General features: G+C 39.0%; 2 protein-coding genes across 14 annotated transcripts in view; one reads left to right on the top strand and one right to left on the bottom strand.

The window, feature by feature from the left end:
- The window catches only part of mAChR-A (muscarinic Acetylcholine Receptor, A-type), a 762,830-nt gene that overhangs the window by 117,552 nt on the left and 630,048 nt on the right, over window positions 1-15,230 (bottom strand). For all 13 annotated transcript variants that reach the window (XM_067121249.1, XM_067121255.1, XM_067121256.1 and 10 more), the window contains one exon: window positions 3,160-3,364. In XM_067121249.1, coding sequence (XP_066977350.1) covers window positions 3,160-3,354 — 195 coding nt within the window. In that variant the 5' untranslated portion in view covers window positions 3,355-3,364. The remainder of the gene's footprint in view (window positions 1-3,159; window positions 3,365-15,230) is intronic.
- On the top strand, window positions 6,751-7,380 carry LOC136848513 (MAP7 domain-containing protein 3-like). The gene has a single exon (XM_067120783.1). The coding sequence runs from the start codon at window positions 6,751-6,753 to the stop codon at window positions 7,378-7,380; it is 630 nt and encodes a 209-aa protein (XP_066976884.1).

Below are 15,230 nucleotides of genomic sequence, written 5' to 3'. Positions count from 1 at the left end.
AGGAGCTGAGGAGAGTTTTCATTTCATTATTATAAGAGTATCTCCTTCTCTCTCTCTCTATTATAAGAGTATCTCTCTCTCTCTCTCTCTCTCTAGTATAAGAGTATCTCTCTCTCTGTCTAGTATAAGAGTACTCTCTCTCTCTCTCTCCAAAGAAACAGCTTCTAATTACTTAAAGAGTTGAAATTGAAAAGGTCAAGATTCAGAGTCGCCTAAGCGCATACCATCGCCCGTTCCATTATGCATTGAGAAGAGAGCAAAGCAATAAGCAAACAACGGGGATCACTTGGATGACCTTTCCCTCCCGAACAGGGGTGACATGACTGCACATATTCTAGCTATTAATTAAATTTCAATTAAACGACGATGTTTCTCCGAACAAAATTCATCCACAGGTGGAAATTAGAACACTTCTATGCCAGGAAAACATGATATAAGACGTATCTACAAATACTCCTTTCTATATCTCTAACGACACGCAATCATATCCACTGTCAGTTCTTACTTAAATCTCCAATCTCCTCTAAATTCTTCCCAGAGGGTATCCACGCCCGAGAGAAGATATCAAATAGGAAGATCTTACAGGGAGAGGGTGACTATTTGACCCGAATGACTTAAAAACGGCCGAGTACGGAAATTGCGTTAATTTCCGGTATGGAGGTCGAGTTTTCAGTTAGCGAAAGGGAAGCAGAGTCAAATGTGCCGCAACTGAAACTTCTCTCTCTCTCTCTCTCTCTCTCTCTCTCTCTCTCTCTCTCTCTCTCTCTCTCTCAGGAAGCCACAAGGATGCTTCAGGTGTGGTTACGTTTATTAAGGTGTTTTAATATCGACTGCTGTGCCTCCATTTGCGTTTTCTTTTTGACTTGCTGTGAAAATTGCGTTGCATCCGCTAATGCGACCAGAAGTAAGTGAATAGCTGTTCACTCTTACATATACTGGAATCAGCTGTCATTTACTGACAAGTTCAGGCACAAATAAAGCCTTCCATGACGCAGCATACCCCAGAGTCAAAAAATTTATTATAAATTTGACTCCAATCTAATCTGCTCGTATTTCCATATCTTTATGTTGAGCATACGCTTACAGAATGTTCTTGTAATTATGGGGTATACTGGTCCCTTTAAAGAAGACACGAGAAATCAGTGTCATTTCTTGATCCGGAAACAACAAAAAATAATAATAAATAAATAAAAACCAAGTAACACATGACAGACTGCCTCATTTCACAATTTATCTCTGGAGATTAACAATCCTATAATGTTTCTTACATTTCTTACACTCCCTTCGGGTTTAGGATTAACACTAGAACCTTCTATTCCGCCCTGTCTCTGTTATTCCGTCCACATTAACGAACTTCCAAAATACCCACTCCATGGACCTAGAACATTCACTTCAGGAGGCATCTCTCCACCTGCATCTTCACTCCGAGATCCACTTTCACATCGATCTTTCTCTATGTTTACTTCTCTGCAGACCATCATCTAATTCTCCATAAAGTTCTTGCTCAAATTCTCCTCTTCAAGCAAGAGCAATTATTTATTATTATTATTATTTCGGTAGATGAAACCTATTCACATGGAACAAGCACACAAGAGGCCACTGACTTGAAATTAAAATTTCCAAAGAAGTTTGGTTCCAACCTCCCACCGCAGACCCCACACTGCTGCAGTAATTGATCATGATACAGATCCAGTGATTTTTTCATCGCCCTGGGGGAGGCGCGAACTCGCGACATCTGGGCGGCGTGTCACGACACTAGCGACCATACCAGCAGACCAGCTACGGCACTACGAAAAATCACCATCGTTGCTACGTCTGCTTTTAACTTTCGAGTCCCTCCAGAGGAAACAAGCAACAGTCTCTCCATGTACGGACAAAACAGCCTTGCATTTACCCTAATGAAGGGATCCCGTAACATCCAACTTCTTCGTATCATCTTGCAGTGCCCCAGGCTACCACCTGCTAAGGTTCCTTTCCTTTTCTATGTTCGAACAGGTACACGAGTTCACGTTATTCATAAAATGAATAAAAAAAATTATGGATGTCATATTCGTATAAACGTGTATGTCTATATAAATATACACACGCAGGTAAAAAATATTAAGTTATTTTGTTTTTTGCGGACTGAAAAATATTCCCAGTTACGTCCAGGATATGATGTTTCATACATAGCACCAGTAAGCCTAAAGCAGTAATATATAGTCAATCTAGCACAGGTTTTATAAAAAAAAATTCATATTCAACATCACTACATAACGTGTTAGTTTATGTAGCTAGTTACATAAAAATGGTTTCGGTGGTCACTGAAGAAGCAAATGGACCAACCAATTATTTTCTACATTTTCCCCTCTAAATCTTTAAACTAATAGCTTTTTCCCAATCACTCTATTTAATGGCTCAATTACATTTCATTCTGATGTGCGAACGGAGTTTCAACACCCTGTTTCAATGGCCAATTACTTATTAATGACGTTTTTATTTGGAAAATTATTAAGAAAAAGACAGATGTCCCTGTTGAGAAGAATCATCAAATATTATTGTTTTTTCATGTTCGCGAGATAGGAAGGCATTGAATAAATGTGGCTTTGTTTAATGCTACTAAAAAAAAAAAGGTATTGAGACCGTGGTCCTGTTTTCATTCCCGAAAAAGACGGCCATCTGTACCACCTTAGTCACCGGGATTCCTAAAAGCGGAAAGCATAAAAAAAATTAACTGTAATGATCACAATGCCCTCCTAACTTCTCGATTCTTCAATCTGTTTGGATACGCTTGTCAATACAAAGCCTCAGATCCAAATGCAAGAATACGAGGCAATTCTGATGTCCGAACCTGCAGCCAGAGTTTCAGAACGAGGCCACGTCGCCGACTTGGCCATGAGAAGGATAATATTCTATAGCCGCTCATACATGCATATACCAATCGAATTCGGATACATTTATTAGAGCTGGAATAGACCCATCATCACTATCGTAGCCAAGTGAGCAATGTAATTGTAGTAATCACGATGCCCTCTATCTGTCTATCTATCTAAGCAGATGAACCCCATTCATATGGAACAACCCCACAGGGGCCACTGACTTGATATTCAAGCTTCCAAGAACATGGCGTTCATTAGGCTCTTGGTGTTCGTTAATTGTCTTTTATCCTTCGGGACTCACCTCCTGAAACTTCGTCGGGGTGTGGTCAATGTTATCGGCGGCGGCCAAGGAGTCGTCCGCACCGGTGGTGGTACTGGCGAGGCGGGTGAGGGCCTCGTCCGACCACCGCCGAAGCTCGTCGTAGTTGTAGTCATGGTAATCGGATGAGTTGAAGACCACGCGGTAATATGGAAACAACTGGGTTTCTTCAGCCATGCCGGTGATTCTGTCGGAAGAATGGAGACAGGAGTTAGTTTTTCCGAAACATTTTTTTTTTATATGAAAAGGCTTTAATTAAGTGATTAGTGCAGGCATCATTCATGTTTTGAGAAATTAAACGTCGTTGTTCATACACATACATATACATACATATCCGCAGTCACAGTCGCTGACGTTGAATTATATATATATATATATATATATATATATATATATATATATATATATATATATATATATTATATATATATATATATATATATATATATATATATATATATATATATATATATATATATATATATATATTCCACAAATAAAACACAGGTTTCCCTTTCCTTGTCATGGTGGAATACATAGATGTATCTTAACTTTGTGACTGAGAAAAATACAATTGAGTACACGCATATACACAAATATATACATACATATATAATAATTCAAATGAATGTATAGATATTGATATAGACCTGTCAAAACTGAAAAACGCGAAGTGAGCTCCCATCACTCATAAAGAATTAAAATGATACTATGCGATGTCTGACTGTATCCAGAGTAAATCATTATCCCTATGACTGAAACGCCATGTTTCCATGAGACAAACAATAAGAAAAAAAACTCTATCACTTACCGATAATTGTAATGAAACTCACTGGAGTAATTACAGAGGACTTTTCTCTTGGTAATTTGTGTATGTGTCATTACATCAAATAATTACACCAATACTATTCCACGAACGATTAGAAACTTCTGTACTAATTCCCATCTGAGGCCAAATACTCGACTTTCTTTTGGGAAAATGATTTCTGATGGTGGAACGCTTCAAAACTTTTCTACAGGGGCTCAAGTTTATGGACAATTTCTACTAAAAACAAGTTTATCCATAATTTCTGTGGGTAGTCGGGTTTCTTATCTCTACATACATGTATAGGTGTAAGTAAATGTATTCGTAACGACATATTCTTCCACGCATGTAAGTGAAACGTAAACAAGGAAGCATCCGCAAGTACATGAGCAAACTTACAAAGCCTCCTGTGTAAGTTTGTATATCCAGATAATGAATAAGAAACCTGTTTGTGTATTTCAACAAAGTTAAAAAGACGTATACATACAATGTAAAATTTCAAGCTTGTCTTCTTTTTCTTGATATTAGTAACGACAGGCTTCCCTTTCGGATTTTCATTTTCCGCAAAAATTAACCGCATTTTCACCCTTTGCTTAAAGGAAATTAGATTGAAAACATTGCAATTTCTTTTATTTACACCACAACATTTATTACGGGGAAAATCTAAGAGATGAGGGATGAGATACTAGTTGAAAATCAATAATTATTCGTTTTTTAAAATGTATAATTCAGGAGATTTTCCTTAAAGTTAATAGTTAAATTTAAGAGTAAAAATATTCGTTACAAATCTTTAGTTAAAAATATTCATTACTAATCTTATAGTTCCATCAGATATTCTATGTCGAAATAGGATATTTCATCATTCAAGTAACTGGTACAAGAAGCACGTCGGACAATGTTGTATTAACAATTATTTTATGGCCAAGAGAGGGAAGGGAAAGATATAAGGATTCTTGTTTGGAAACAAGCTGAAGATCTTGAAAATATATCAGAATTCTCCCATTGTAAGTTGCTTTATCAACGGTGTTCTCTGATGCAATCACATAAGCGCGAAGTGGGTGTAAGAAACCGATAACCTTTTCTCTCTCTCTCTCTCTCTCTCTCTCTCTCTCTCGCCAGGTTCTGGAATTCTCTCCCTGCTTCCCCCTTCACTGATCTAACCTTCTTCCACCTACTAAGATTCCAATTATACCCCATTCATTCCCCCTTCCTGATTCTTATTCGCAATTCCTTCAAGCCTGGGCTAGATGAAGCATCAAGATGCCCGTGCCATCGGACTCTACATTAAAAAATAATCTAAAAGATCTAAAAGATAATTCTGACTGTAGGGAGCACCCAACAAATGGTTCAGGGGCCTCAATTACCTCCTGTTTGTTTATCATTATATTTCAAAACGTCGGCCTCCTCCAACACTCCCACAGACGGGAGCAAGGAGTAAACAGCCGTGTCGTCAGTCCTCTGAAACTCGAGTTGGAAGTGGGCCTTCAGCGTCCAAGTCCCACTCGGAGTCCCATAGGAAAATTCTAAGGGACAAAAAAATCCTTTCTTTAGCATCTGAAAGCAGGCGGGCTAAACACAACATACTGGAATATTTACACTTGACAAATACAGCTGTCTTTTAAAATTTCATCACGCCCCTGTCTTCAGATCAAGTTATGTAGTTCGTTGACGTCATTCATCGTGGTAAATAAGCTTCAGGTAATGTAGAGCAATACAATTTTTATAGAGTTTTTCAAAACCCATAATGGTAATTTCGCAAAACGAAATGATGTTCCAGTTTCAAGCCTAAAAGTGACGCAGAGAAACTGGTGAAATTTTACGAATGGTTTGTAGAGATATAAAGTCCATATCTAGAGATTATTATAGCATTCTCTTTGCAGTTTTCGTTTGTCTTCATTACATGCACCATATTCTACGAGATCTTTCGCAGCGAGAAATGGATATTTGTAGCTCAGGCTACGTGAATGTGTCCATATATAAAATACTACAAACATACATAACCACTCTAATGGGATTACATCCATACATACATACATACATACATACATATATATATATATATATATATATATATATATATATATATATATATATATATATATATATATATATATATATATATATGTGTGTGTGTGTGTGTGTGTGTGTGTGTGTGTAGAATCCGTAATTGAAGCAATCCTACTATATTTTTCTGTATGTATCACAGATAGTCCAAAATTAAACTCAAAAAAATCTCAAACACGAAAATTCAGAGCAACCGAACGTACTTGATAGAGTAAAAAGTACTTCGCAATCGCAAAATGACTCAAATATTGCAACTTCCATCGCCCTTAACAGTTTCAACCGAACCTGACAAACTACAGCACTACCAATCAGGCGTAATTAGGAAGCAGGAGGACGTCACGCCTCCGTTAAATGCAGCAACCTGTAATTGGTCAGTGTGAGTGCAATTACCGTAATGCAGGGTATGCCGGATAATCAGAGGGCCGATTTCAGCCGCTAAACAATGGGGTTAATTAGGACAAATGGGCCATTACCCCAGCAACCGTTGCCACCCATGCGACAGCGCATCCGGGTCTCTGATCATCTCAGAAATCCAAGATTATTATTGTTGTCATCGTCCTTGCATCATCTCTTATCAAAGGAGATGCCGCTAGCAGCATCACTGGAGACGACGCTAGCAGCATCAATGGAGATGTCGCTAGCAACATCAATGGAGATGACCCTAGCAGCATCAATGGAGATGACGCTAGCAGCATCAATGGAGAATGCCTCTAGCAGCATCAAAGGAGATGCCGCTAGCAGCATCAATAGAGATGATGCTAGCAGCATCAATGGAGATGTCGCTAGCAGCATTAATGGACATGCCGCTAGCTGCATCAATAGAGATGACGCTAGCAGTATCAATGGAGACGCCACTAGCAGCATCATTGGAGATGACGCTAACAATATCAATGGAGATGACGCTAGCATCATCAATTGAGGTGCAGCTAGCAGCATCAATGGAGATGCCATTAGCAGCATCAATGGAGATGCCATTAGCAGCATCAATGGTTATGGCGCTAGCAGCAACAATGGAGATGCTGCTAGCAGTATCAATGGAGATGACGCTTGAAGCATCAATGGAGATGCCGCTAGCAGCATCAATGGAGATGCCGCTAGCAGCATCAATGGAGATGCCGCTAGCAGCATCAATGGAGATGCCGCTAGCAGCATCAATGGAGATGCCGCTAGCAGCATCAATGGAGATGCCGCTAGCAGCATCAATGGAGATGCCGTTTCAATCATCAATGGAGATGACGTTTGAAGCATCAATGGAGATGAAGCCAGCAGCAACATCTTGGCATTCACCAGAGGATGTCCGGTTCCCAGTAATCCCTCTAAGTTTGGCTCATTAAAACACTGGAAAAATTCATAAGTTGAATTTCTTCATGTATTTTTTTTTTTTAAATTACCTTCGAATTATATGACACCTGTTTGGTATACTGATGGGAGGAAATAAAAAAAGAAGAAAAAAGTAGCATAATAAACGTGATTACAGATGGCCTTTGTTGAATCGTTGGTTTAAAAACCAATTAGATATCTGTCACACAGAATGACATATTGCAAGCCTTTTTATTTTTTTTTGACAGCCTTTACATCGGGTACAGAAGAACGTAATTACTATGGGTTGTCATTCATTCGGGTGATTTATCACTTTTTCTACTTCTCATTTCTTCCTATGAATTTTATCCTTATTTGAAATTAATGATATATATACTCTCTCTCTCTCTCTTTTAAATGTCCGAGCAGCACCTTGGAGATGACGCTATTTTAAAGTAGGATCTTGGGTCGATATCGTACTCGCCTAGCACTCTCCTAGGCCCGCGTTCGATTCTCCCACCGGCCAATGAAGAATTAGAGGAATTTATTTCTGGTGTTAGAAATTCATTTCTCGGTATAATGTGGTTCGGATTCCACAATAAACTGTAGACCCCGTTGCTAGGTAACCAATTGGTTCTTAGCCACGTAAAATAAGTCTAATCCTTCGGGCCAGCCCTAGGAGAGCTGTTAACCAGCTCAGTGGTCTGGTTAAACTAAGGTATACTTTGAAAATATTCCGTTTTCTGTCTTCAAATGTCAATTCCGTTTTCTTCCTTCACCTACCAACCCTTGAGGACATCGCAGACATGCTTCACTTCACTGCTGTACTTGACACAAAAAAAAGAGAGAAAAAAAAATCCTGAATGCCAGTAACCACACTATCTCTTTTACACAAAACAAAAACATAAAAATAAGTTGTGAGAGAGAGAGAGAGAGAGAGAGAGAGAGAGAGAGAGAGAGAGAGAGAGAGTCTTAGTTGTTCCAAATAACCGTCATTAGGCTTCCATATCTTTGCAACACTAATGGCTAAACTCGAGCCAAAAAAAGTGCCACAATATACGATGAAAGGAATAAAATCTTAAAAAACACATTTCTCCCTTTATGGAGGACATACCGCGTGAGTGTAGCTGCTAGGATATTACTTCTATGCCTACAGTAAAATCTCAACATCTGAACGACGAACGGCATTCTCCATACCATTACGTCAAGGAAATTCCGGATGACGTCATATCTTACAGTATTTTCCCAATGATTTCCAGCCTTAATTCTGACAGAAATAAGACTCATTTTGCTGGCATCTAGGGTCTCATTGGGGCCCACCGCCGCTCACATCAACCTTGTAACGTCTCCTTCAAACTTTAATGTCAAATCATTTATTTTTGGAATGGCAATCCAAGTCTTGCGCCAATGCTCTAGCGAAAATGTTACTTCTTGTCATTCTGTTATGAAGAAATATGCCTTCTAACAGAACTGTTCATTCAGTGAAATATTATGATGAAGGCTGTACGTTATATTCACGCGGGGAAGACGGTTGAGCGGGCATGCGCGGAAGGGAAGGGGGGGGGGGGAGGGCAGGTCTCCCATGTTCAGCATAAAGGATACCATCCATTTGTTTAATAAGTATATGTTAAAAAAGCGACACTTAGCTTGCATTGTAAGTCAACGATTTGATTGTTGCTTACACACACACACACACACATTATATATATATATATATATATATATATATATATATATATATATATATATATATATAGAGAGAGAGAGAGAGAGAGAGAGAGAGAGAGAGAGAGAGAGAGAGAGAGAGAGAGACCATAACATAGCAAACAACTCGACTGAAAGCGCCCGGAATTCAGAGAAATATAAAAAAATATTTTCCTTCGGGAAAAAAAAGAAATACACGGCAGGAAAAAGCGAAAAGAAAACAGACGGAAAAAACTGAGCATATCAATATTTTGTTGTGTTCGGCTCTGCAGAATTAACTGTCGTTTGTACCAACCGTGAGAGGAGTTACTGGAAGAGGCGCAGATCGAATGTTTACCTTTAAAGCTATAAAATCAGTAGTTCTACGTCACTCTCTCTCTCTCTCTCTCTACTGTTTCTTGCTTGGCGTCATTACCCCACTTCTCCCTTCACACACACACACACACACACACACACACACACACACACTCTGTCTCTCTCTCTCTTCTATTCTCTTAATTCCTATGTTTCTTAGTATTCCCTACTTAGCATCACTTCTTTCTTAGTAACCTGTATTTGGAACATCTTTCTCATTCTTTCTATTTCTTGGAGTCATTACCCCTTTATCTTATTTAACTTTCTACTTCGCCTTCTATCTCATCCGCTGCTCTCTCTCTCTCTCTTGTATCTTACTTGGAGCCCTTACCTTTCGCCCTCTTACGCAGTTTTCCTTACTTCCTAATATCTTCCGCAATTACTACCATCAACCTATATATCTATCGCCCGTGTTTCCCAAGGAATCACTGACTCTCTTCACACAGACACAGACACAAACAGACACACACACACACATATATATATATAATATGATATATTCTCCAAGTTCACTTCGTTTCCAATAATTCTATTCCATTCCATCTCTCTTTCTCTGACTCTTGTACTATACTGCCCTCTGTCTGACGGCGTTGTTAACCCTCTATCTTATCTATTTTTCTGCTCCTCTTCCCTTTCAGTCTCTCACTGTTTCTTGCACATTCCGCTCTCTAGTCTCGTTCGTTTTCCTTCACTAGTACCTGGACATTAGCTTTTGTGTATCATTATGTAGTATCTTATTTGTCATCATAAACCTTTCTTTTTATCATTCACTGCTCTCTCTCTCTCTCTCTCTGAGAATTATCCTTTATTTCATATCATTACAAAAGATTCCATTGTCTTCTGTCTTTCATCATACTCCCTCTCCCCTATATTCTTCTTTGCTCAGGTTACTTCATATTTTCATTCCCCTTACCTAAGATCATTTCACTTGTCTTTTACGTCTATCTCAGCTCCCTTATTTGTCTGTCGATGACCGTCACTTCTGGGACGCTTGTTTACATAAAATAATCGTTCAGTCAATCTGCCTATGTCCATATCTCTCTCTCTCTCTCTCTCTCTCTCTCTCTCTCTCTCTCTCTCTCTCTCTCTCTCTCTCACCGAAAAATTTTTACCGTTTCCTTCATTCAAAACACCTACTGTATATCATGAGCTAAAACAACAGTAATACATTCAGTATCATAAAATGAAGAAGAAGAAGAAAAAAAAAGAAGTCGAAAAAGAAGAGCTAGGAGTTAGTTCAAACAGGTCATAAAGGTAGATTAAATAAAAAAAAAAAAAAAAAAAAAAACCGTCAGAAGAGCTCGCAGAGTCTACGAACAGAAAACGGAGTCACAAAAAACGATTCCGTCTCAGCCCACACAAACTAAAGGGGGATACACAGGATTTATGTTGACAGTGAAAAGTGAATGTAAAGCCCCTCCCATGCCGGTGCTCTAGCTGAAGGAAAATTAATAAGGAAAAGTAAATGTTACTGACAATAGGGGATGCCGGTAAGAACACGAAACCGTCAAAGCAGAGGAAGCATGTTAATGATATCACATACAGAGAGAGAGAGAGAGAGAGAGAGAGAGAGAGAGAGAGAGAGAGAGAGAGAGAGAGAGAGAGAGATTAAAGCCGTGCTTCATGAATGTCCCAATTCTAACCTCTGGTGGAATATCGCTTTCCCAAACCTTGTTGACTAACAGGAACACAATCAATGGACGCGAGATATCCAATTTAACTTCCAAAAGGAAATCTAAGTGAGAGACAAGTCAACAGTGGCCACTGAAGTATCTTCAACCAGAAATTGTATCGGCAGTCATTAGTCATTCACAGATACATCTACTTACGTTCTAGCAAATTCCTCCTAAGAGGGAAGGCCTTTTCGCTTCGGGGAAGAAATAACTTTCCAAATGTCGTTATTGCAAAGGTGTTTTTGAGACGGTTTTTATTTTTTCTGGCAGTCCCAGAAAGGAATATCTAACTTCGACAACTAAGAAAATCTTGGCAAACTCTGGGAAAAATCTTCAGTATCTTTATATTATTCTTTTCGAAGACTTTAAATACCATTCGAAAAGAAGGTATTTTTTCTGACAGTCCCAAAAAGGTGTATCTAATTCTTACAACCAAGAAAATATTAGCAAACACCGGAATAACTCGTCAGTATCTTTATATTATTCTTTTCGTAGACTTCAAACACCACTGGAAAAGAAGTATCCAAATAAATATTACATATTGTGAGCTCACTTCTGATTATTAAAACGTAGATACCATAGGAGCAAAGCTTTCTATGGGTCTCATAGTATTCTAAATATGTGATCAATAAAAAAAAAAAACAAGATTTTAGAAACACCATTTTCGAAATTGATAAAACTCCATTTTCCCGAACATTCGAACAATGAAACATATCTACACAGTCTCCCTTTCTCTTGGAATGTCTTAAGTATATTTATGAATACTCGTTGAATGTAACACTGCTGGCTAAATATCGCTGACAAGAATCACTTACTAGTCTTTCTATCTACAGAAGAGTAAACACAGATGACACAAACAAACCCACAAATCAACAACGTTCCTGCTGCATCTGTATTTCCCATTACCTTCTGTTGCTTCTCTGGAAGCTTGAATTTCAAGTCAATGGCCCTTGTGGGTTTGTTCCATAAGAATAGGGTTCATCTTCTGAATAATAACAACAGTTTCTTTTCTCTCACTACTTCGCCTTAAAGAATAGAACAGAATACAGAATCTAGGCCGAAGGCCAAACGCTGGGACCTATGATGTCATTCAGCGGTGAAAGGGAAAGTGATAGTCAGTAAGGAGGTTTGAAAGATGCCACAGGAGGAAAATCTCGCAGTTGCAAAAGGAAACAACTTTTTGGAAGTGTGGAAAGTCAGATGGAGGAGAGAATATGAACGGAGTTACAGTAAAAGAAACGAGAGAGGTTGCAACTAGGGGCCCAAGGGACGCTGCGAAGACCCTGAAGTAATGCATACAGTGCCCCACGTCAGGTGAACTGACGGCACTACCCCCTTACGGGAACTACGCCTTAAAGTCCTTTTCCTGCTTCTGTTTTCTCAACATGCCAATCTACCATACTTTAAAAGGCGGACCTGTCGATTCTTTGATTATCAATTAAGCCCCGCCATTTGCCTTTCTCCTTCTAATCCTTGTTTATAGTTAGTCTTTCCTAATAAGTGGGATCTCTTCTTTCTGTATTTCCCTTGGCTTCCTCTTACTTCTACCTAATGAACACCATATTCTTTGGAAGCTTGAATTTCAAGTCAATGGCCCCTGTGGGCTTGTTCCATATGAATAGGTTTCATCTACTGAATAATAATAATAATAATAATAATAATAATAATAATAATAATAATAATAATAACAACAACAACAGAAAGCAACAGGTCCCTTGTCCAATCGACCCGGGTTATTTAAGAGATAAAAATAAAACGCCAAAGCCTAAAAACGACACCAAGCTCTTTTCCAGCCATTGTTACTTCACATTAAACCCGGCGAGTTCTCGAGGTTCCTCAGAAGCTAAAACATGAAAGCAGTAAGAGCGCCCAGGCACAATTCTCCCAGAGTCAAAATCGTCCCCAGTCTAGTAACTTTCGAAGAGAAAAAGTGCAGCGAAGTTTCCAACGACATTCTGTTTTCGTAATATGCGTCCCGTCTTTTTTTTTTATGCACTGCCTCTGTCTGATTATTATGAAATTGTTTTGCACCTTACATTGTATCATATAAGAAAAAAGAAAAAGAATAGTTATAACAATTGTTAATTAAGAGTTTTCGCAATGTACACATAAACACAACTGAAGTTGTAAAAACAACTAATTGTGAGTTTTTCGCATAGTACAAAGTATCATTTCATCAACAACAATATTAATAATAACTAATTATGAGTTTTTTTTCACCGTACATAACGCCATGTAAAAAATAAAAATATCGACAAATATAATCAGTAAGCCAGTGATGCCGGCTTTCAAAAAATACATTACTTTGAAGATGGCTGCCAAGTGCTAATATATTCGGATTTACATGAAATTAACAACTGATATTTCCTCTTATATGCACATGCTACATGCAAAATACATGGTACATACACATTTTTCCAATATATGGTTATACACATTTTCCAAAATGGTTACCATATCACATGTTGTCCTTGCAAATTAATTGCAACATCTAACACCCTTGGTTACCATCTTACAAAGCACCAAAACTGATGGAGAGGAAAACGGGTCGTTAACGGTTTGTGTAGCAGCTGATGGTTGCAGATGACCGAGCTTCTTGGGGATGGTGAAGATAACCTGCAGAAACTAGTGGCGGAGTCTGAAAGTGCTTGCAAGAGGAGAAAGATTTGAGTACGCGTGAGCAAGAGTCAGCGTATGAAGGTAAATGGAACCTGTGAGGATGGAGCACTGAATTTAAGGATGAAGGAAGAATCTGAGAGGCAGATTCATACAGGTAACTGGGGGGTAAATACGTTGGACGATTGTAGGATGAAGGAATACGTGAGTCACAGAATAAGCACAGCAATGAAGGCAGCAGGGTGTATGCAAGCGATTGGGGGAAAGCTTCAAGTGCACGGAAGCGAGCGTGGAATGTTTCAAGGCGTTGTTGAGTCAACTTTCCTTTACGGAAGTAAACTGTGGATCCTGGACGAATAAAGACGTTTGCCGCAGACTATTTTCTGTTTAAAAGTTTGTATTTGTCTATATGAACCCTTCTTTCAGCCTTGTAAGCTCCTGAGGAAAGTCAATATATTGTTTTCAATTCTTTCCATTTATTGTCGACCGGTGTTTCTTTGCGGAGACGTGGTGGCACGTCAAAATAGCAGCTGTTTAAGGCCTGACATATCCCACCGGAACATATGAATTTGTACATAAACAACCCAGGTCATCACTGCGAGGGGCGGCGCAGTTCCTCATAACCAAAGCTATGACAAGATGAGGGCATCAGCAGACACGGAAAGACACCCACATTTAGGGAGCAGGGGGGTGTGACTTCAAGGGCAATGATGCTTTTCTTGGCAATATCTCATCTTGGTGTCTACTATGGACTTATGTTTGTAGACAATGAAGCTAGATCCCGTAGGCTATATCGTCGTGGTGGCGGGGTTGGCATGTTTCCAGCAGCTCACGAATACAGGTTTCCTAAAGGTGAGTGCTATAACCGTTACCCGTAGTTTGGTGTGCGTTGCCTTCTATGAGCCACACTGGTAATGGCTCTCCTGATGCACGCGTAGGCGGCGGAGAGTTAGTAGGCTTCTAGGCACTCTCCAAGGGCGTTCAGGCAGCAAACCATATTAGCAGCTATTTGGAAAACTGTCGAGACATAATAAACATTGCTATTCTCAAGAATGAGGGGCAACATGTCACAATGTGTTCACTGGTGATGTTGGGACTTGAGTTCATCTCCATGGCGCCCTACAGAAAAACGTCTTCCGCTACCTGAAGAGGTCACCTCTGAGCGACAGGAGGGGGGCTTCTTTGGTACATATCTGCCGACGGAGCTAAAGGACATCCTTAGGGATGTCAAACCACGTAATAGAAATGAACATATTATGGTATGAAAAAAAAATGAAGACATTTAAAAAAACATAAGATGAAGCAGAAAGATACGAAAGAATAGGAAATACGTAACCGAAATAAAGAGAGAACAACGGAGTAAGAAGTGAGGGAATATAAAGAAGTAGAACACTGTACAAAAGTAGTAACATATAAAACAATAAATCAGATTAAATCGACGAAAAAAAATAATAGCAGAAAAATTCTGGCAGAAGTAGTAAGGAAGAGACAAAAAGGAACGAAAAGGGGAAAAAAAGTCAAGTGACAAATAAAAACAA

The sequence above is a fragment of the Macrobrachium rosenbergii genome, chromosome 19, assembly GCF_040412425.1.
Source record: "Macrobrachium rosenbergii isolate ZJJX-2024 chromosome 19, ASM4041242v1, whole genome shotgun sequence".
Taxonomy (NCBI): Eukaryota; Metazoa; Arthropoda; class Malacostraca; order Decapoda; family Palaemonidae; genus Macrobrachium; species Macrobrachium rosenbergii.
This window is presented reverse-complemented; position numbering and strand designations above follow the sequence as displayed.